Source organism: Gymnoscopelus microlampas (assembly GCF_963454915.1).
Source record: "Gymnoscopelus microlampas genome assembly, chromosome: 6".
Taxonomy (NCBI): domain Eukaryota; kingdom Metazoa; phylum Chordata; class Actinopteri; order Myctophiformes; family Myctophidae; genus Gymnoscopelus; species Gymnoscopelus microlampas.
The window spans coordinates 23,116,686-23,139,838 of record NC_139943.1 but is presented as its reverse complement, the minus strand read 5'-3'; the positions used below and the strand labels follow the sequence as shown (position 1 = coordinate 23,139,838).

At 39.8% G+C, this 23,153-nt stretch overlaps 1 protein-coding gene across 8 annotated transcripts in view; it reads left to right on the top strand.

Annotated features, from left to right (window-relative positions):
- The first annotated feature begins 424 nt into the window (after positions 1–424).
- The window catches only part of phf21ab (PHD finger protein 21Ab), a 37,529-nt gene continuing 14,800 nt past the window's right edge, over positions 425–23,153 (top strand). For 3 of the 8 annotated variants that reach the window (XM_084059116.1, XM_084059114.1, XM_084059109.1), the window contains exons 1-10: positions 2,896–3,169; positions 5,240–5,279; positions 7,006–7,057; positions 8,888–8,986; positions 10,701–10,733; positions 12,116–12,181; positions 17,393–17,551; positions 18,079–18,315; positions 19,965–20,060; positions 20,968–21,366. In XM_084059116.1, the coding sequence (XP_083915242.1) occupies positions 7,016–7,057; positions 8,888–8,986; positions 10,701–10,733; positions 12,116–12,181; positions 17,393–17,551; positions 18,079–18,315; positions 19,965–20,060; positions 20,968–21,366 (1,131 nt within the window). In that variant the 5' untranslated portion in view covers positions 2,896–3,169; positions 5,240–5,279; positions 7,006–7,015. Of the gene's footprint in view, positions 543–2,895; positions 3,190–5,223; positions 5,280–7,005; positions 7,058–8,887; positions 8,987–10,700; positions 10,734–12,115; positions 12,182–17,392; positions 17,552–18,078; positions 18,316–19,964; positions 20,061–20,967; positions 21,367–23,153 lie in introns of those variants that run through there. The other 5 variants (XM_084059113.1, XM_084059112.1, XM_084059110.1 and 2 more) reach the window with 5 other exon arrangements.

Below are 23,153 nucleotides of genomic sequence, written 5' to 3'. Positions count from 1 at the left end.
TTAGCCACTCCCTATTATTGTATATTTCGGCCATTTGAAAATAACCATCTACAAGCTCACAGCTTGTTGATCTGCTAATTTCAAAAGATTTTTGAACTTGTGAAATGGGATATTCTGCACAGTGAGTTCTTTTACTTTTCGTAGGCTACGTAACCTATTTTGATGCCACTACTTTTGTACTTTTACTCAAGTAGGCCTACATTTTGAATACCAGACTTTTACTTGCAATAGAGTATTTCTGGATAGTTGCAGTATTCATACTTTTACTTTAGTAAAACATTTGAGTACTTTTTCCACCATTGAGAAAGACAAACAATCAACATGTCAACGTCAATAACTTCGTTTTGGACTACCGTAAATCACACAAACTTAAGGACACACAGACAGTAGTTTTGTACTGTTTGTCCTCCGAGGGGAGCCGTAGCACAAGTCACCACCAGCCAGGCTGGTGTGACTGATCTGACAAAAGATCCGAGCAAAAGAATGGAGGGAACGCAGAACCATGAACCAAACAGAACCATGAGAGGATAGGAAAGACGTTGGTAAGATTGACTGTTGCAGAGAACATCCCTGCAGCCTTTTGGTTACAGAACAGTAGTGGCCTCCAGGCCTCCTCCAGTGCCCTGCCTGCACCTGCTGAAAGATAACTATTAGCCTAATATTCAAACTTAGTCTTAGAACTTAGTCTTAAATTCATCTAAACATAAACCTACCAACTAAAAAATAAACCATTAAAATAAATAAGCATAATATAATAATAATAATAATAAATAAATAAAACAAAGATGGCATAATATTGTGGATTAAATGCACGGACCCTGCCACTGGTCCTCGTATTGACAAAACCAAGACCACCTCATCAATATTGACAGAAACCGACCCATTCTCATGGGAGGCCAGGAGGAGGAGAGGTGGAGGAGAGTAGAAGACTTTCATGTAAGGTTGTTGGTTGTATTTAGGATATTAGTGGAAGCAATTATTTGGAGCAGGCTAATACTTATTAGTGTGGTTGAAAGAGCAACACACTAATAGTACTTGGGCGTCTTTATTCTTTCTAGATAAACTTTATTTTTTTCCTTCCACAGTTTTGGCGGCTCACACTCGAGCTATATGTCAAATCAACTGGCTTCATCGGGAAAAGTGTGCTTGTTGTTTGCTAAGAGACACTTTGTATAGTTTAATTGATATTAATTTATTACTGAATTAATTTTGGGAAAATGCGAAGACTCCCATTCAAGTATTTTTCTCTCAGAAACCATAATAAGGGCAACAGTTACAACACTTGGAGGGGAGGTTCATAGTCCAGTGGCCTTCATATGAAAAAAAATAATTACACCAGTCGGCCTCATGGTGGGGCTATAACAGCCCGCTATGTTTCGGCCTCTTGAACCGTAGGTCGTAGAATCAAAATGTCCTTAACCTGGATTCCTTGGGTAACTCAACTCCCTATATAGGCCACGCCCATTTGCGTCTGTATACATTTTCTGCCATTTTGAATTTTCTTTAAAACACACTTTGCTCCTCCTCCAACAGATTTTGCGCTGATCTCACAAAAATTGGTACACATGATCTCTGGACCTATTCAATAAACACGTACTAGCGGAATTTTGATAGTCCCTACCATTCGTCTTCCAAGCTTCTAAAGTTAGTGGAGGGGTCTATTTGACAAAAAATGCCCAAAATCATGCATTCAACACCAAATGTTATTCACATGTCAAGGGTCATGTACTCAACGAATTGCCAAAAGTATTTCCACTTTGACCCATAGGGGGCGCCACTAATGCGCAAAATGTAAACGTTGATGCAAAAACATGATTTTTGGTGGGATCAATCCTCTCAAAATGAAATACAAGAGTAAATACAATGTATTTGGCTTGCAAAAATTGTGGGAGGAGCCTATTTATTAATAACAAAACGCCATATATCAGAACGCAGGATCCGATAAGCATCAAATTTGAATCACATCACAAGGCCTCCGACGCTATTCCTCCCAGCGTATTCCTCGGGTCCCAACCGCAACCCACAACTATAGGTGCAACCACACTTGCAATTTCCCAGAATTTCTCTTTTTTAGTTATTTTGTATTGTAGGCTACTAAGTACTTCAGTAGCCTACAATAAAGTGGAATGAGTTTACATTTTAATTGGTGGGATCCAGAGAAGAATGAGAATCATATTTTTGGCCAAGTTCACATAACAATACGTTTTAATTAAGTAGATAAATCTGATGACAATTATACATTTCAAGGGTCAATATGTATTTACAGAATTAAACCGTATGAGTAGCATATTTCACTTGAAAGTAGCGCAGTGCGCAGACCCAGAACCTCAATAGAATGTTTGATTGATTGATTGAATACTTAATTAACAGTTTGCAAAAAAAACACAAGAAAGTTCAATACAAAATAATGCTAAAAGGATTAACCCCAAGAAAGCACAATGGCTTGATTCCATTTGGGTCCTGTGTATTCAGTTAATCGAGAAAAAAAAGATTCACACTGAATATTCGGTTATACCGATCATTACAGACTTTATAGTGCATTGAACTCGTAAAGTACAGGAGGAGTGGAGTAAAGGAGAGGAGTGTTACTTGGTCTTCTCTCCATGTGAGTTGGAGTGAGTTTAACATCCGGGTGTTTTCCCTAGGCAATGGGAACCGCAGCACCACTGTTCCTTAGGCAAAGTGAAATAAATTCGCCGCACCGACACAAAAAAATAGTCCCTCTTTCCCAACACGTTTTCCTTGCGCCCCGCGACGCCGATCCACCAAATTTAACGAACTTTACCAGTGAAATAACAATTTATCGAACGGTTCAGCGTCACAAAACGACCACTCAGTCCCGTTTACAAGTAGTTTTTTCCTTCCCCCCCTCTTCTTCTAGCTCCTGTGTGGAGCGCAGTGATCGGAGCTGGCTCTCAGGCTGTGTGGTGAATGAGATTGAAGAAGAGTTCTTCTTGTTTTCTACCTTTTTAGTTTTTTCCTCTTTTTGGACAAAATTACATTTAAACTAAATATACAATAACGCGGATCCGCCTTGCCGCAGAGCCCGGGAGCCTGTCTGTGACTGTTCTGGGATATTCTAAACACCGTGGATTGTTGGGGTTGTTTAGTAGAATATTTATTTATTTTATTTTCTGAGGAGAAGAGAGGAGGAGAGGAGAGGGCTGCTGTAAGTGAGTAGAGAGGAGAGTAAGTCCACATTGGGGCTCCCTTTTTTTATTTTATTATTATCACAACTTTCATTTCTGTTCTTTGTCTTTGCTGAAACTTTGCTTGTCTTGACGTCTTTATGGTCGTCTTGTGTGTTTTAACAGTATTTAGTTACAGGTGGACATTAAACAGGGAGGGGATGTTATTTTTTCCTGCTCAGTTTTTTATTCTAGGAGTTGGGTTTTTATTCTAGTGGAGGAGGGCCGACTCTTAACTTAGAGCCACATCATGTTGGCCGGGATCATTGTTTATTATAAAAAAAATCATCACCGTTATCAAAGTCATTGAAAAAAAATGTCATTGTATTTTGTTATTTTTAATAGACGCTCCAATTGCATTATTATTATTATTTATCTTTAAAGGTTATCATTTTCATCAGGCTAACACACAGTTGTCAGTGGGGTTCTAGCAGCATTAGCCCCGTGAAGCTAATTTATAATGGAAGCGAACGGGCTGACTGGCTAGCTGGTTAGCTAACGCTAACCAGCTAGCCAGTCAGCCCATTCGCTTTCATTATAAATTAGCATGCTAAATGCTAAATGCCATGCTAAATGCCGTTAAGCTAAGCTAACATTATGACACTTGTTCTCTTTGGATATTGTGTGTGTGCGTGTGTGCGTGCGTGTGTGTGTTTTTTTGTGTCGGGCTCACCTGGGGGAGGGATGGTTCATATTTAAAGGGTATTAAAACAAAGAGTTGATAGTCGGAAAAATAGTTAATAATCCCGTTAATAACAGACAGTAAATATTATGTTAAAGCAGTTGTTATAAACAGCGATATGAGGAGGAGGAAGCTTTGGACCAGACGGCCATAGTTGGCTGTTAGAGAGGGTTATAAAACGTGTATTAAATGATAGACACATTATTTAAAAAAACATGTCACTTTTAACAATTAAAACAACCTGGACGCCTGAAGCACTTTCTGCATTCATGTTGAAACCCACCATTTTATTTTATCTGTTTATGTGTCCCTTTCGCAGGCCTGCAGGGGAACTTTATTTAGACAAGTTAACTGTCCAGCATGCAATTAGTTCAATTAAGTAACGTTAACTCTGAAACAAGACGCCACTATTTCAGTTACTGTTATACTACTGCTATTTTAAAATGTATGTCCTCACTTTCATTTTCTAGTTTAAACGTACAATAAATGTATATCAATGCTCTTGCTTTAGACTAGTCTGCAGCATCATACAGTTATAGCTTTTACATTTTTAGGCCTGTGATACCAAATATCTCACAGTTGGAAACTGGACTCCACTTTAAGTAAAAAGGCACAAATCCAAAGTGAGTTAATTGACATAAAGGAGATGATCATTTTATTGGTCCCTATCTCCAATTAGTAAAAAGAAAACAAATATCCCACATCCTCTTCTCTTATCTTCTGTCTCTCTTCTGCTTTGGTCACTTGCTCATTCTATGAACTTTATGGATCACAGGTGTAATATCTGGCCGCTGGAAAAGTTGTCTGTTTGATTTTAATGTTGTTTATCTGCTATTTGAACATTATTCTATTGTTGTACTTAGCAGATGTCTCTCTGCATGAGATCATCATCTAAATGACTATAAACACTACTGTAAAATGCAAATGGTTAAAGTGGGCTGCTTTCTCTTTCTCTCTCTGCCTCAGTAGTTACATCCCTCTCAGAGATGGGTGCATAATCCTTGCTGTCTCTGGTTCTGTGATGATGATGATAATAATAATAACTTAGAGTATCAATTGGAGTTGACGTGTTTTGGCTGTAAGAGTTTGAACCCAGATATAAGAAAACTTTAAGCATGTCGAAGGAACAGTGCTAATAAAACCAAACACTTTTAGCAGGACGGGAAGTAGATGTCGTGTTTGTGGAAATGTGACCTCTGACCTTAGCTCCTTTTTAGGATAAAAAAGAAACCACAGCTTTTGTCATTTTAAAGTACTTTATTATTATTATTATTATTATTATTATTTTATTAGGCCATAATCTTATTGTGTGTGGTAGTCAGATTTGTAACAAACTTGTTTTCTGTGTGTTGGATTCTTTGTGTTACAGGGAAGCCCAGAGGGGTGGAATCCAGACTCACAGCCCAGTGGTGAGTTCTGCTTCAGCTATGACTCCTTTTGAGGGGTAAACAGAAGGAACTGGGTTTTGAATATCAAAGCTCATGGCTAGATTTAATATCAACAAGATCGTTACCCATAAAGGTACTTTTAAGTTAACTGTGTATTACCGATCATATGTTAGACCATTGGTCACCATCTGTAGTCCTCAGGTGACCCAAGTACTTGTGGTTTTCTATCCTACCAGGACGGTAACACTTTACTTAAAGGTCGGGTCTATAATGCATTATAATTCATTACAAATGTGATTATAATGCATTACAGACACGACCTTTTAAGTAAAGTGTTGCCTGGTAACACTTTACGTGCTGTTCCACTGAGTTTATAATGCACCAGCACTTATAAATTATATTTTTTACGAGTTATAGCACCTCATAAACCTTGTTATAAGTTGGTATGCATAATTATAGACATTTATAGCAAGTGTTATAATGCCTTATTAGTGCACTATAATCCATTTTAAATGTGGTTATAACGCATTATAGTATTTATTAATGTAAAGTCTTACCGGTTCTTTTAATACCAGACGTTACCTCTGGACGTGTAGTTTACAGCCAAGATAATAACTTGGAACATGGAAATGTGAATACCTCTCCCAATTAAGATAAAAAACCAAGCAAAAAAAAACGGATTAATTCATTGTTTTATTTTGTTTTAATTATTTTTTTCTCCCACCAAAAATATATTTCCCCATCCCCCTGATTAGGCATTTTGGATTTCAGGGTGATTTATTTTTTCCCTTTCAACCCTACATATTTGTGATACATCCCATAATCAACCATAACTATATTTTGTCCAGACATGGTGGAATAGATTCTCCAAGAAAGATTATCACTATTGTTTGTAGTTCGATATATGCAGTTTATTATTATCAATATCTATGTAGTAGTAGTAGTAGTAGTAGTATTAGTAGTAGTAGTAGTTATAGTAGTAGTAGTAGTATTAGTAGTAGTAGTAGTAGTAGGAGGTAGTTGGCGGTAGTGCAAGTTTTGCATTCAGTGAAACTGGTTATCCAAGAAAGAAATTCACTTCAGACAGTATTTGGTTGTATTTGAATTCCTTAGAACAAGGTATTTCACCTCTGGTCCTTGAGTACTGCTGGTTTTCTACCTTACGGATAGATAATTGCATTCACCTGCTGTCCAATGTCCCTGTTTAGACAACTAGAATGACAAGGTCATCAGGTGAATGCAATTAATTTACTGGTAGAATAGAAAATCCGCTATTTAGGGGATGTAGAGGACATGGGTTGAATAATCTTGCCCTTGAGTGTACTAAATATACAAATGAACCTAAAACTACCATCCATAAGCTTTATATCCGTTATCTCACTCTCCTAATTTAGAGACGTAATTGCAACAATGTCGGAACTACAGTAAAGATGGCGGCACATCTGGTGTCCAAAACTGTGTGCTGTCTGCTTCAACTAACTTTATTGATATTGTAAACCAGTTAATACATTTTTTTTTATCTCAGTGGTCAGTATGACCAAACAGCTACTAACTTGTTTCCAGTACACCTAGAAATAACGTCACGTCTGGTTAGATTTGAAATAGTAAAGTAAAAAATGCAATCTGACTGACTGACATATTGAAGTAAAGTTTGCAATACTGAAGTAAAGTTTGCAACCTTTAACTTGTAATGTAACCTGAAGAACCTGAACCTGAATTAACTTGATTTTCTTGTTTAATATTCCAGCGGCTCTTTAATGCTTCAGTTGGATGCTGTTCCCACTGGAGACGGTGTTAAGGTAGATTATATGAGATTATTACATTATTTTTATGTTCGGTTTTATTAATTATTTTTATTCATATATTGTTTTATATGGTCTGCATTGCACAAGAAAAACGCTTGATAGTGAATAAATAACAGCTAATGTTTCATTCAACCAATAAATGTCTTGACCTTGTGTTTTTCCAAGTCTTCATGCATCCCATCAAGATCTGCACTTGTTCTCTTTTAACAGACAAAGGTGTGTTAGTTATTATATGTCAATTAACTTATTGGACAATTTGTAAATAATAGATGAAAGCCTGTGAATTACTTCATGTAGAGTATTACTCCTACATTTTTATAGTTTATACAAAGCAACTTGTAGGGTAATTTGTAACTAGCAGACAGATGTCCATTCATTAGAAGTTACTCGAGAAGTTAATTTATGTGGAGTACATTGTGTACTTTGTCTGGTAGAACTAGACTAGTTTTGTGGTATGCATAGCTGTGTACAGTTATGTGTGTGTTTCTTTAGTAATGCTTGGTAGCAGAGAGACTGTGACCTAGTGTGACCTTGTATTTCTGAGGACAGATGGGTAGACTGACTGACTGTCTGGCTGAGTGTTTGACTGATTAATTGACTGATTATCTGACTGACTGATAGAAGTTCTGACCGACTGAAAGGAAGTCTATCCATACAGTAGGTACATTCTTCAGTCGGTAAACAATATGGTAGCGCTTTCATGTATGTCCTTTTATTTGAATATAGTAGACCTATAAATATAAGCATGCATGTATACACACGCAGATGATGGTTTTATACTGACAATAACAGTGAACAGGTGGCTCAGAGGTGAGCAACTGTTGCCTTATAGCAGGGGTCGGCAATAGGCGGCCCGCGGGCCGAAATTGGCCCCCCAGAAATAATATCTGGCCCGTGAGATAATTTTGAGGAAAAAAAAAATTTGAAAAAAAAATTATTATTTTTTTTAAGAAAAATATTTTTTGATTTTGAACCCACTTTTGAAATCATGCACTCATAAACACGATGCATTTTAAAGGATTTATAACATTTTATAGCTAGATTAGAGGAAAATGGAGAAGAAAAAAAAAATCACCAGAAAAATCGCCTGTGCTGATATTTAAACCGGAAAAAATGTTGATTTATATTGGTCAAACAGAACCGAATTAGACCCGAATTAGACCGAATTAGACCCGAATTAGACCCGAAAAATGTTGCGCCCGCGCGCTTCGCGCGCGGGCGCGTGTTGTGCACGCACATGCACGCGCGCTGCGCGCGCGTGCATGTTCGCGGGGAGGCCCGGCCCGCGATGGAATGTCTGGGAGTGATATTGGCCCTAGGCTTATCTCAATTGCCTACCCCTGCCTTATAGGTAAGAAGGGTTGTGGGTTTGAACCCGACGGGGGCTTTTTTTTTGTGTGGAGTTTGCAAGTTCCCCCTGTGTTCACTTGGGTTTTCTCTAGTGCGAGAGTGGGGGCATTTAGGGATTAAGTGTCTTGCGTATGGACACCTTGACACTTACCCGGGGGCCTGGAATCGAACCTGGGACCTTCCGTTTCCCAGGCAGCCTCTCTACCCATTAAGCTACAGCCACAGCAAGGCAGGCCAAGGCAGCATAGGCCTTAGATCTGGAGTTGGTTCATAATCATGGGTGCTGCTCACTGCTCCCTATAATTAGGTTGGGTTAGATGCAGAAGAGAAATTCCTGGTATATACAAATGTGCTTGATACATGTGGAAAATAAATGAAACAAATAAATGTCCCAACCCATATACCGGTCTCTTTCCTAGATACTTATATTTACTTATGTGGATATTTATATGAATTGTGTGTTTCTATATTCAGGCAGATCGTTTCCCCAGACTGGCTGGCAGATTGAGCGGCTCGATGATGGAGCTGCAGACACTACAGGACGCTCTGAAGGTGGAGATCCAGATCCATCAGGTACAACATACACCCTCAACAGCCAAGATGTCTTTGAGCAAGACACTTAAAGGGCTTTTCACATGGGAAGTGGCTGACGGACGCACCTAGTAATTGATTTTCAATGAGAGGCAAGTGTTCGGGTAGGAGTGCACAGGCCGTCTGACAGGTGTATGACGTGAAATTGTCGCGTTCATGCTCATCTCACGTGCACCCCCGACTATGTCGATATTAGATCGTGGACGAATAAAATGTATTCACGATCTGCCTTTTCAGAAGAACTTTATATCGTGATGACAGATAACAGTGAGTGCACATTCTGTCAGTTGCAGTTCTTGTTTTATCGTACTCATACGTATGCAAAGTTCCCTCCCTCTTTTAACAGCATGGTTCTACAGGACGTTTATCTGGTTAAAGCACAGATCAGTTGGTCTGTAAAACAATTTGACTTTGGTTTAGATTTTCCAAAACAACAGTTAAGCATGATATTCTTTGTCCTACGACTCTGTCGTGCAATGATAATGGAGGCTATTTTATGTGCACAACCTCGTCGTTAGACAGAGTATTAAATGAAGCATTATTGGCAAAGTTAAGGTTTGCAAACATGTCAAACCTTTTCAATGACCTCAGAAGAAAAAGCACAAACAGTGAGTGAAGGGTTCCCAGTGTGTGCGTCAGCCTCAACGACCAGTCAGCTGCTATATGACCAAAACAAACAAAGTCTAATGCATTAGATCAATGATCTTCAAACCTTTTAATTTCAAGGACCCCCAGTTTGATATGCATTAGGCCTCCCATTTGATGTTTTTTTTTCTCTGGAACCCCAATCTGTATAGTAAAAAAGTGTTATTTTAACAGTGTACAAAGGGCATCTGGTTTCTAACTCACAATCATTTAGGTGGGGACCCCCCCAAGATCATGGTCCTGCCTGAAAGAAATCCCACGTCAAGAGTTGAAATGTGTTTAACTTTTTTTCTACGCGACACTTTTAAACTCGTCTATTCATATGAGGAGCACACTGCGACCCCGCGCATCCAATCGAGAACGCAGGTGTTGTCGCTCCCCGTGTGACAACTTCTGACAAGTCCTTAAAACCTGCGCCTGCTCACTCGGTGTCAAGTACACAGCCAGCATGTAAATCCAGAGAATATCAAGATTACACCAAGATTAATTTAGCATCTAAACAAAATGTACACCCAACCTATCATTTAGGGGTGCAACAATTAATTGAATGAATCAATTTAATCAATTATGAAAAATAATCTATTTTGATATAGTAATCAAATTTCATAAATACCGAAAATATAATAAAGATTTTAGATTGTCTATTTCTGCTATTTGTTGTGCCAAGATCAGACTAATTTATTAAAAAGAAGAAGATATTGTTTTTAAATGCACTTCTTGATTATGCGAGATATATATATATATATATATATATATATATATATATAAATATATTATATATATATATATATATACATACATATACATACACACACACATACTGTTTTATTAACTGTCTTGCTATTTCATTTTATTTCCTATTTTTTATGCTTATACTAATTTATATTATTTTTGGGATATTCGTTTATGTAACACACTATGATGACATACTGTATTATGCATTCATAAAATGTTATTGCAATTTGTTTTATAGCAGTACCAGTTTCAGCCACTAAGTGTCACTATGGAAGAGGTGTTTCTTAATTCTTTTCTTCCTGTGTTCCTCTCCCAGAAACTGGTTGCCCAGATGAAACAGGACCCTCAGGTAAGCTGCAGTCACCTGCTCTGTCCCACCGATGGCACTAACAAATACATCATGTAGAACAGTGGTTCTCAAGGGTTTCAGGCCGCGACCCCCCAAAATAATCATATTTGAAGTGGGGACCCCCACCCTGACAAGCACTTGGAATTGTAGGAGTTGAGGCATTACATTTAGTTTGACTCAGTTCCACAGATAAATATTGTTAAAATAGCGTTGTGAGGCATTATGAGCATGAAGGTTGGCTATTTTCCACAATATTTGCCTCTTTCTTCAGGTAATATTTGCCAACTTGGCCAATATTTGACCATTTTCATAGTATAGTTTGTTCATTACTTTTGGTACTGTAATGGTCAAGTAATTAATGTGAAGATACCCTGTATATACACTTATACTTAACTGTATGTTGGTTTGTGTACTGTTGAGTGAGAAAACAATGTTGCACATTTAGGTAAATAATTTGGGACCCCCCTGGGGTTCCCAACCCACTGTTTGAGAACCACTGATCTCAAACCTTTTCACATCAAGAACCCCCAAATGAATATGTATTTGGCCTCAGACCCCATCTGATAATATTTTCTGCCAATGACCCCCATACAAGATTTGTGAAAATGGTACAAGCTCTCAACTCGTCGCATCGCAATGCGTTGTGAGCTTGTAGATCTGCTATTTTCAAAGAGCCAATATATAGGGTTAAAGTGGTTAAACTGATTTTGGTGCTATATTTGATAATAATTTACTTTAATTTAATTACATTTCGCGGGGGACCATCTGGAACACCCTCAAGGACCACTGGGGGTCCCCACTTTGAGAACCACTGGTCTAAAAAGTCTGCATTCGTGTTCATGGTCCTACTGAGATTAGTTTAGAGATGACTATCTTTCCTCTGTTTTGCTGCATCTCTCTTTGTGTGTGTCTCTCTGCATGTCTCTTCTCTCTCTGTATCTATTACTGTAATTTGAGAAAAACTCTGCTTTTGAGACTTTTGAGATCAGAACTATATCAGAAGGCTGCAGAATCGTGTGTGCGGGTGTGTGTGCGCGCGCGCCTGTGTGTGTATTACTGAAGGAGTGCTGAAGCAGACTTTGTTGTTGAGGCTGACTGTTGGTGTTGCAGCAGACAGTTAATATTGGCGTTGAAGGAAACCGTTGAGGAAGCAGACTGTTTGAAGCAGATTTTTGATGTTGAAGCTGACTGTTCATGTTTAGTATTGAAGCAGGCTGTTGATGTTAGTGAAGCTGACTGTTCATGTTTGGTGCTGAACAGACTGCTGGTGTTGAAGCAGACTGCTGGTGTTGAAGCAGACTGCTGGTGTTGAATCAGATTATTAATGCAGAATCAAACTATTCATTATGAAGAAGCATTTTGTTCTCTGTGTGGTTTTTCAGAATGCTGATTTAAAAAAACAGCTCCATGAACTACAGGCCAAGATCACAGCTCTCAGTGAGAAACAGGTAAGTTAAATACAAACTCTTTACTGCATTAATACTGTATCATCACACTTCATTGTTATGCTACTGCTGGCAGCACTGTACTCTACACCCTTCTGTGGAGTGTATATGATGGATGACACGTGTAGATGAGCAATTCATTACGTCCAACAGTAGATTATTATAATCGTCAATTCCTACTGGCAGTATTATAATCAATGAATAGAAAGGAGGACATGTGAGTACATGTTGGACAGACAATATTCCTGTGATCTTGGAAAGATCATGGAAGGAAGAAGTGTATAGTACCAGAATATAGACTAGACATAAGGAATAGTAGAAGGAGGGGAAGAGACTGTAGAAGGATATTGTTTTGAAATTGGCCAATGAGAGTTTGTCACATTGACTAAATGTTTTAAATAGACTAAAGACTATTGGTTGAAATGGGCCGTGGGCTTATCACCACTCTGGATGATTGGACATTTGTAGTTGGGTTCTAGTGTTTCCATGTTTTCTTCTATGCTGCTGGAGAATGGTTTCAGACAGGCTACCCAATTCTAGCCTGACTGAATCATTTTGGAACAAAAAGTCAACTGTTGTCGTTGGATATTTAGGGAATTAACTGATGTTCGTCCTCCCGGCACGATTTTCTTTCAGACATGTTCGAACCGGTTACACATTCTCACATTCTTTTCACTGAAAGATCTATATATCCTACTGAGTAAAACAACAACCTGCAGTCTAACCTGCAGTCTAATAATGGAGTGGCCTCTTTGTCCAATCTTTAGCTAACACTAAGTTACTATATGTGCAGTGCATAGTAACTTGTGTGAACAAAGCCATACAAATCAAAATGTGGTGGTCAGTGGTGCAAGAAAAATCATGATGGCATCATCCCTGCGTTGACAAACTGGCTTGACTAGTGTGGTGACTGTCTACATCTTCTTTGGAAATGGCAATCTTGATAAATATTTAATTTAACCCATTCAATCCGGGAACACATCTGTGTCATTTTAGATTTTAGCTATAGACATTATTTTATACTTTGGCTATTCACGAATAGCAGATATACAAGCTCATAGCGCAGCACTGAGTGCCGCGCTATGAGCTTGTAGATCTGCTATTTTTTTATCATAAACATTTGTGCAAATCTTTGAATATATATTTTTTTAAAGCGAACATTTGTAACTCAAATCTTTGCTTCTGGGGGTCCATGGAACAAAATATTTTGAGATGGGGGTCCACAACCAAATGCATATAATTTTGGGGGTCCTTAACATGAAAAGGTTTGAGAACCACTGATATTATGGCAACATACGGTTTTCAGAAACCTGTTCCCAGACCTGTGGCTTCATCTCATGACTGTTACAGAGGCACACAGAGCATCGCTACAGCTGCATTATACTGCATGCACGACTGGATATCAACACAACCAGCGAGAGGCGATTTATTATGAATAGATGTATTAGTCATGGCCCTAACGTTAGTCCAAAAATAACAAAGTAGGACTGCTTTTTGGCAATATTCTGCCTATGAGGTGGAAGCGGATGGAAAGGCAAAAGATTAGCAAAAGCAGATCTGCAAAAGTTGACAAACTAAATATCTTAAAGACCTGCACCCAGATCTCTTCAAAGACTTAGGTAATGTTGTGTTAATATAATTTATATAATGTGCTGATGAGCTTAAGAAACCTTCCCCTGCATGATCAATTTATATACTCCATGACAGTGTTACATGCTGAAAAGAACAGATCTTCAAGTAAACAATGCATCACAGTTATTGTAGGTAAATGACACCGTCATGTGACGGAGTCTAAATTAGCCATTGTTCCATAGAGCTTTAAGAGGCAGTGGCCACTGGCCAAATGAATGCAATATAACTGGGCCCATTTTTGGAGTGGGCCCTGTGCAAATGTATATCTCTAAGCATTAACTTGACTGATCTAATGTTTCTCTCTGTTCCATCTGTTTTGATTCTAAAAGAAGCAATATTGCTCAACAAAACATTTTAATTGTATATTAATACAATTAATACATACAATACAATATCAAATGTAATTATAGATTTCCTCTCATACAGTAGCATCAGGGAGATGCTGAGAAGGACACCCAGACCGCTACACCCCAACATATTTTTGTATTATTATTTCATTTGATCATTTATTTATAGGGGGGAATCCCACTGAGATCACTGTACTACTGTGTTTACACGTTAAGGCAACAAACAGTAGAGAGAACAGAAATAATACCAGCACAGTTTATTTCTTACAATTATGTTGTGTTCAGTGTTAAGTTTCTAATAAAAAAAAAGAAAATTATGCTATTTTGTGTATCTAGGACTTATTTTTGCCATGGTATCGAGAGAGGTATCGAGTATAGGTTTTTAATACTAAATAAAATATCATTCTGGTATCTTGACAACCCTAGTATAGATTCTCCACTATACAATCCAACTTTAACACTCTTCTTTGTGAGATGCACATAGTGTATGATGTTGAATCTTTTTAAGTCCAGGCTCAAGACTCTTTTATTCACAACCTTTGAATCTCCCTGGTATGGTTGAATTCTATTGTTTTTAATGATGGTTTATTTGTGTTTTATTAATGTCTCATTGTTTATATTGTTCTGTACAGCACTTTGGTTCAACAGGAGTTGTTTATAAATGTGCTTTATAAACTTGATTTGATTTGACAGTGACGTGAGCTGTGATTGGTCTACCTTTATGGGGATACTGTATACAGAAAGGCAAACCCTGTTCAAGATAGTAAAAATTACATTTATGTAATAGTCTATTTATGTTTTTAAGTGGACAATATTGTGTCTTGTAACGAGTCTGGTTGGAGTATAGCTTTTGGAGGATTTAACAAACAAAAGAAAAGGAAAACAAAACAAATAAATGGTAACCTTTTTCCTAGACTAGGCCGGTGCCTGTTGGGAATGATGCCCGTTGGGAATGCATGCCCCTCCGGTAACGGTTATGCAAACGTGTGGTACCCGTTGTCTGAGTGCATTCATAGATTGGTTCTGATGTCTTAGGTCATTGTCATGTTGGTTTACAGTTGGAGAGTTCAGTCATTGTAACTGATGCCCATACAATGACTGAGCAAGTAGAGGTTTCAAGGACGTGCATAATAACAAGAAAGTCTGAAGGAAAAAAACACAGCTACACTGTGCCACCTGTCTTACGTAGATGGTAGCAGCTGTGTTCAAACTAATTCATAGTTGTTGTGTCACTATTGCATATGACAATTGATTGAATAGAGAAAATAAAAATTGGGGCAGGTCAGTATTGTACATGCAGGATTATTGAGCAGATTATTACTAAGTCAATATTATAATGATTATTGATTACTGTTCATTATGAGCAGAGCGGTCTTGTAGCATTGAGGATCTGCTGGAGAATGCAGTGTTGTTGCCAAGCAACACAAAGACTTCATCTGTTGATTCTGGGTTGCAAATATCATTGTTCTGACATACTGTCGTGCATGCGTGTGTGTGTGTGTGGGGGGGTGTGCGTGTATGTGGCCTGACGGAGAGAAGGAAAGGGAGAATGAACGCCTTTAAAACTTTTACATCTTTGCAATGTGTTGCTGGGGTAACGCAAATGCTCTGCAGGATCCCCAGGTATATTCCATTTGGCCTGTATCTAAATACACTTTTAACACCTCTGTCCAACAGGCTATTTGAAGCGACATCTTGTTACTATGCTGTAACTGTTTGTTAGTGAGTAGTGAATCAATAGCATTCAAACCCACAACCATATAATCAGTTTCATACAGTACTTTTAACTTTATTGTATCACTTTGTATCACAAGTTTACATGTGTGAAAGAGTGGGTGGATTTTTTTTTGTACAAGCACCCAACATTTTGCAGTTTCGAGAAAAGAGTTCTAAGGGTAAAGAATAGAGAACGAAACAAGGGAAACAAAGTCAGATAACAAGAAGACCAAATTATGTGTAAATGAAGCGACTAAAGGAGGGTGTATTTTCTCTAGCAAAAACCGACGTGCAATTTACAAAGAGGTGTGTAAATCCCTCAAATGTACAGATCACAGTTGTTCCTCATTTTTGCCTGAAGGTCAGAGGGGCGTTCATGTGGGAGATCATTTGCATTGCTCCACGCCCCATTGAAGACCATAATAAAAGGTAACCGGAAACAGGCGAAAAACAACGCAACTCTCCAAAAGGGACAGATCTACAAGCTTATAGCGCGGCATGACGCACCACATGACAACTTGTAGATCTACGGAAGCGAGTCCCTCACGCGATTAAACATTTATAAAGTAAATTGCCAGCTCTCACATGTAATGATAATAATAAGTTTGTTTACAAAGTTTAACTTCACTACCAAAGTCTAATAAAACTTGGAATGGACATTATATAAGCCCTTTCTACTGAACATCGCTCACTCACTCTTTGCCAAGGTAAAAAGATGCTGCTGGAATATGCGATCATTTTGATCAGAGCTTTATTGATTACTTAGGGGCTCCACTACATCGGAATTGAAAATGGAGTAATGGCTTTTCGTACATAAGTATCGCTTGCCTGGCCGTGGCCACGGTAGAAGCCTGAACAGATTGTGGCTGGGGTCAGGTAGTGAGTGTCCTTGATGTTCTGCTCAGCCTTGGCTACGCCCTGCTTCTTGCATATACTATGCCAGAGTGAGGGAAGCTCCCCTCTTACGATGCACTGAGCTGTTAGCACCACTCTCTGTAGCGCTTTGCAGTCAAAGACGGTCTTGCTCCCAGACCGTTGGGATCATAGACATATAAAGGTAGACGCCTCCTTCGGCTCTGAAGCGTTCGTATCTCGGGCGCGCTTCCTTGTTCCGCAGGGCTAGCCCATATAAGGCTTGGGCAAGCTGGAAACTTCCGTGTGCGTCACAGAAGGGGGCGTTCGGTAGGCAGGTGGGGCGGGTCTTTTCTTAAGAGGCAGCCGCGCAGCAACTAGTCAGTTAGACGCGCTGTGATTGGCCAGTAGTTAACGCGATGTGATTGATCAGTAGTCAAACAGCCCTGCGGAAGAGCCTTGTATTGAGATACCAGTAGCTACAATGAACTGCAGAGGCCAATGAGGTATCTAGGTTTCTATATCTATGGTTGGGATACTCTCGACTGTGCTGTTGTAGGATGACACACCTGGGGGCTCACACCTGGTTTGTCTTGTTGTCCTGAAGAATCCTATTCTCATCCTTCTACATCTTCTTAACCTTTACCTTAACTCCTCCCCTCTCCAGAAAAAGGTAGTGGAACAGTTGAGGAAGGAGTTGATGGTGAAGCAGGAACCAGAAAAGTTGCAGCTGCAGGTTCAGAGTTCTCCAGCAGGGGTCGACAAGCAGCCTATCCTCCTGCAGAACATCCCCTGCCAGACCACTCCACAGGGGGTCCTTCAACAGGTCAACCGACACACACACACACACACACACACACACACACACACTACGGCTACAACTATAGATGATCGTTTTTAGTGATTAATATGCCCCAGTCCGTCAGTCCATGTGTCAGCAGCTAATCTATGGCATTGCTGGACTGATAGATGTGAAAATTTCCACACACACTCCCAGTAGGCCAAGGAAGAACCCCCCCCCCCCCCATTCTTCAAATCGGCCTCATGTTAGCTTTATAACAGGCCTATAACTCAACCCTTTCCCCCTTGGATCGTGATGCAACTCCCCATATAGCCCACACCTATCTACGCCTGACAAGTTGTTCTTAAATACACACTATTTGTGTGCATTTTTATGCCTTAGGTAAAATACTTTGAACTGCCTTTTGTGTTAAATGTGCTTTTCAGAGAAAGTGCCTTGATCTGGACTTCACTGAGGGGTTTATTGTCACATCAACCAAGGTAGCTGGGAAAATGTCTCACGCTTAGTTGATTGTATTGACTTACTGTACATTTTATTTGATCCATGAACAGACGCTGACAGTCACTCCTGTCCTGACCACCAAGACACTACCTCTGGTGCTGAAAGCAGCCACCACGCCTGCGTCCGTCCTGCCGCAGCGCCCGGCGACTGTCGCTATGGTTACCACCGCCATTACCGCCGCCAAGCCGGAATCACAGAGCACACCAATCAACCTGCAGGTGGCTGGCAGGCTAGCCAATCAGGGCTCAGAGCCTGTTAGGCTGTCTGTGTCCAAGAACGCTGTGGTGGTAAGCTTTGCCCACTTTATACTTACTCCTCCTCACCGTCCAGTCATCTGTCATCCTCCTCTCAGCTCTGACTGATTGCAATCCAATCATAATTCAAACAGACCTCCATGATTATGGATTTAGATTATGTTTTCCTTTGGCATCTTTTTGACAGATGTCAGTTGAGGGAAATATATAGAACAGTGCTTCTCCACACCAGTGTTCAGGGATCCCTAGCACTGCAGCACTAGTCATCCTGGTAAGATAGAAACCCAGCATAACCAGGGGTCCCCCAGGACCGGAGCTGAGAACCACTCCTGTAGTAAAGAGGTTCCGAGTAATAGTCTAGATGTTGTGTGTTAGGATGTGTGTGTTTTTGTGTGCCGGAGCTGTGTGTGGTGGCCTTTCTACCAACCAAGAGTTTCCCGCTCAGAGATGTTTAGCTTAATCCCAGTCTACTCTACTCCTCCACCAGTAGATACAGTGTCTAACCCGCACTACTAATTGAAATGTGCAATTCAGAATGTTCAGTTCACCAAAACCAGCTTTATGTGCACAGTATGTGCTAGTCTGTTAGAATGTCAGTATTGCCAGGAGTTAGAGAAACCATTATATCGAGTGATAGCAGATAGAAGTAGTATGTTAAACTGGCATTTATATTCAACTATAATTGTACTGGTCTTTCAAGTAGACCTGAGTAAAGCTATGTTGTAGGTTCGGTGATGTTAAGCTGACAGTTGTATCCACAGCACTGAAATTGGATAGGAATGGCATTCCACTGTCTGTGGTGGCAATTCGGGTAATACAGCATAAGAAGGAGATAATGGAAATGCTTTGTGTCAATGCTGTGCAACATGAACCAATTACAGCTCTGTGATTAGTGTAATAGTTATACATCCACAAGCGGTTAACACGGTTAACACAGTTAACACCTTAACTAGCATCGCTTGACATATGAAAGTGGAGAAAAATATTAACACTTGCTTAGCTGAGAAAATATTCACATCAACACCTGTACATCACAGAAACATAAATTCTTTGACCCATTTGCAGTATAGGCAGTTGTCTTGAAGACGAGCTAAATGCCATTTTGTGAGCATCTTACTTCCTACATACCACATACAGTACCGTCCTTTGGTAGGTGTCATGATATTATGGGGTGAAATTGGTTGGTACCTGCTGGTGTAAGCACGCATGATGCTTTAGTTTGACAGAGTTTTGACTTAAAATTACACAGAAATTGAAATCTTAATTTTTGGTTTTGGCATTATTGTTAACTATGTCCCCAATATGACCGGATACACTATAAAACATGTTATTCTTTTTTTAATTTAAGCTCGTCTTTAAGACTAACATCTAGTAGTAAGATAAGATAAGAATTAATTCAATTTGATATCAGTGCTTGAAATATTGGTGTTGCACAGCCTGTATCCGTGTGACTTGCCGTAAATCGGCACATAGTCCAGTAGTACAAAGAAAATGTCTGCCTTTTCAACCATCCTGGAATGCTGATTTTGAATAGGCACGCTTGTTCCATCCAGTTCCAGGTCTCTGGTTGTAGCCGTCCTGGTGTAGACTGAGGAGTAAAGATGTTTAGCAGTAGCTGAGATGTTTAACTGAGAGCTGGAGCGGCGTCCGTAGACCCTCTATCTGTCCTGGTTTTGTCTCAGGTGCAGGCCACCACCACCTCCTCTGCCCAGCCAATCAAAGTTCCTCAGTTTGTCCCTCCTCCTAGACTGACGCCTCGACCCACTTATCAGCCACAGGTGCGTCCCGATAAGCCCTGCCCCTCAAATCCCTGATCCCACCAATCAGTGTGTGAGGCGATTTGCTGTCTGTCCTGCAGAGGGCAGCATTGTTGCCAAATGCTTAAGCTTGGCACTAAAAAGATGGCTGCTCCGTGCTCTTCTCCTCTCCATGTCCTTTTCTTTTACACCTCAGATGTTGATAGCTTATCCCGCCTGGTTGTTTGTATCTGCGTGTGTGTGTGTGTGTTTGTCTTGGTTGTGTAACCTCGTTTTCCTGCAGCTTAGTGTTTTGTGTTCCTGGCTGTCGGTGTGTTTTAGCTTCCTGACCCGACTGTCATGTCTGTCTTGCTGGGAATAATGCCAGTGGGAGCTCAGTATCACAGACTCTTACATGTGTCCTTTAACGTGTGATATGCAGCCTTATACTCAATCTTATTTGTCTTTATTAACATTCCTATGTCCTCATACTCAGTCTCATAAAGCCTCATAAACAGTGTTTTTTTTATGTCCCTAGAAACACTCTGGGGAATGTTACACATACTCTCCAAACTACTATAAACAGTCTGGCACTAACTCATTTGTCTTCAGATTTAATTTGTTGTCTTGCCAACCACACATCCAATGATCTACATACAGTACTGTCTTTTGTGGAGAATTCACTCCACTGAAGGCTGCATCATCAGCAGTTGCATAAATACCCCAAAAACCTCAATGCAGATACTCTTATAGAATAATAATGAAAATACCTTCAGAACAATAAGTTAGTTTTTAAATGTGTTTGTAAAAATTCTTGACCAAACTTTTTGAGGGTTAGGCTCAGATTATTTGGATATCGCTGACAGTGTCACATTGGCATTACCCAGCAGTCTTTTCTGTGTTTTGTGTGCTGGTCGTTGACTGCTCTTTGGATGCTTTGTTCTGATAGGTCAGACCTAAACCTGCTACACCCACCAACGTGCCCATCGCCCCGGCTCCACCCCCTCCCATGATGGCTGCCCCACAGTTGCTACAGCGACCAGTGATGCTGGCGACCAAACTCTCTGCCTCCTCACTGCCATCTTCGGCTGCGCCGATCCACCAGGTCCGCATTGTTAACGGACAGCCCTGTAGCCCTAACCCCACCCCACCCATGTCCGGCAAAACAATGCAGACTACCCCTCTGACGGGCATCGTTATTGCCACGGCGGTGCCCGGCATCTCTTCAGCTGCTGCCGCAGCAACACGTCTCGTCAGTGCTGCCCGTCCTGCCCCAAAGCCCACCCCTAAGCCTGCCCCTTCCTCCACAAAGCCAATCCAGATCAGTAGCCTGGGCTGTGATACCAAGGTAAGTGTTTTCAAACAGAATAAACTTTATTTAATGAACGTTACTAGGTTTGGGTGAAATAGAAAGAAATACATGAAGTTTAAACAACATGTTCCCACCTCAACTCGTCAAACATGGCCACATGGCCCAGGCATGCCTTTCCGATGCTGTGAATGTCGTCTAGCATCATGTGTAGACATCACAGGACATCAGAACTTCCACAATATCATGATTGTGCTCACTTGTGATGACAGAATGCAGACTCAACATTGAAAACAAGGCAATGTTGCCATTAAAAACACTGAAAAGAATCTAAAAAACAAGGGTGTGACGCCCTAAATCAGCAGCGTCCATGTTGCATACTAATAGGTTGGGAAATGGTTATGATCATTCTGTCGTTATCAACATGGTACGCAAAAGGGCATCTGCAGTGACTGCATCGGACGCCATAGCATCTGATCAAGCGGCAAAATATCATAATCACTATTATGAGAATTCATTGGTTTAAATAAAAAATGAGATAGAAAAACACATATAAAAACACATATAAAAACATATTGTAAGTATTAATATAATCTATATATAATCTGAAGATACAGGATGAAGAATATCTGCTGGCTGATGCAGAGAGAACTACACAAACATGAATGCATCATCATGTAGACACCAAATGGATCGTGTCGGCAGGCAGAGGAATGTAGTAGACTAAACGAGTAGACCCCAGACAAGACGGTAGTAGACTTCACTAGTAGATGGTCAATACTCCAGACTGCAGTAGACTTCCATAGTACAGTATATGGTCAATAATAGTAAAGTATGACCGGTCTCATCTGGAATGATTGTTCATGTTTAAAACACGAAAGCCTATTCAGAAACAGGGGTAACAATTTCTCTAACTTGTATATCTATTTGTATTGAATAAACAATTTCATAAATAAATAAAGTGCAGTGGTTGACGGTAATGAAGTAGATGTACTCAAGTACATCTTTTGAGTATGATTTTTACTCCACTAAATTTCGTTAAATATTGTACTTTTGACTCCACTACATTTCTATGTAGTTGTTTTTTTGCATAGCTTTGAAGTCAGCTGTTGAATTTGTTTTCTATTCTAAAATGTGACAGGCCTCATGCTGTGTTCCTCACAGGAGGAGATCACTCACAGTACCCACTCTCAACCATAATGTCTCAACTGAAACGACTTACATGGCAGTTGGTAATGGTGAGGGATGCATACCTGCCATTTACAGCTAGACATATGGACATTTTAACATCTTACCTAGCTGTAATTATCCTGTCGCTCAAGTTAAACAGAGCCACTGTGCTTGTGAAAGGCTTTTAGTGCAACTGGATTGATCTTCAGCCCAAGAAGGGGAATAATTAAATGACATTGGCTGATCTTTTTGTTGATTTGATTGCTTTTCAAGGCTGAACATTTCATAGGAGTTCCTATAGGCTTTGTGTTTGTAGCATAATTGCTCTACAAGCAAGTCAGTGCATTCATTAGGTGGTTTCAGGGAGTTACTGTAAATGCCTTGTGAAACAAACAACAGCAATGTGCTTAATTTGAATACTTACAGGTAAAAGCAAGTACTCCAATGAAAATCTGACTGAGCAACGTTTACTTACAGTGGAATCAAATTTCATCAGGAGTATCTATGCTTTAACCCAAGTAATGGGGTTTTGTACTTTGTCCACCACTGCATATTTTCAGATATTAAAATATTTGGATTTTGCTTGTTTTGTTTTTGGTGCGAGGGTTTTAAAAAAAAATCTGTTTTGAAACTTACCTGGCAGATTTTTGCCTTCC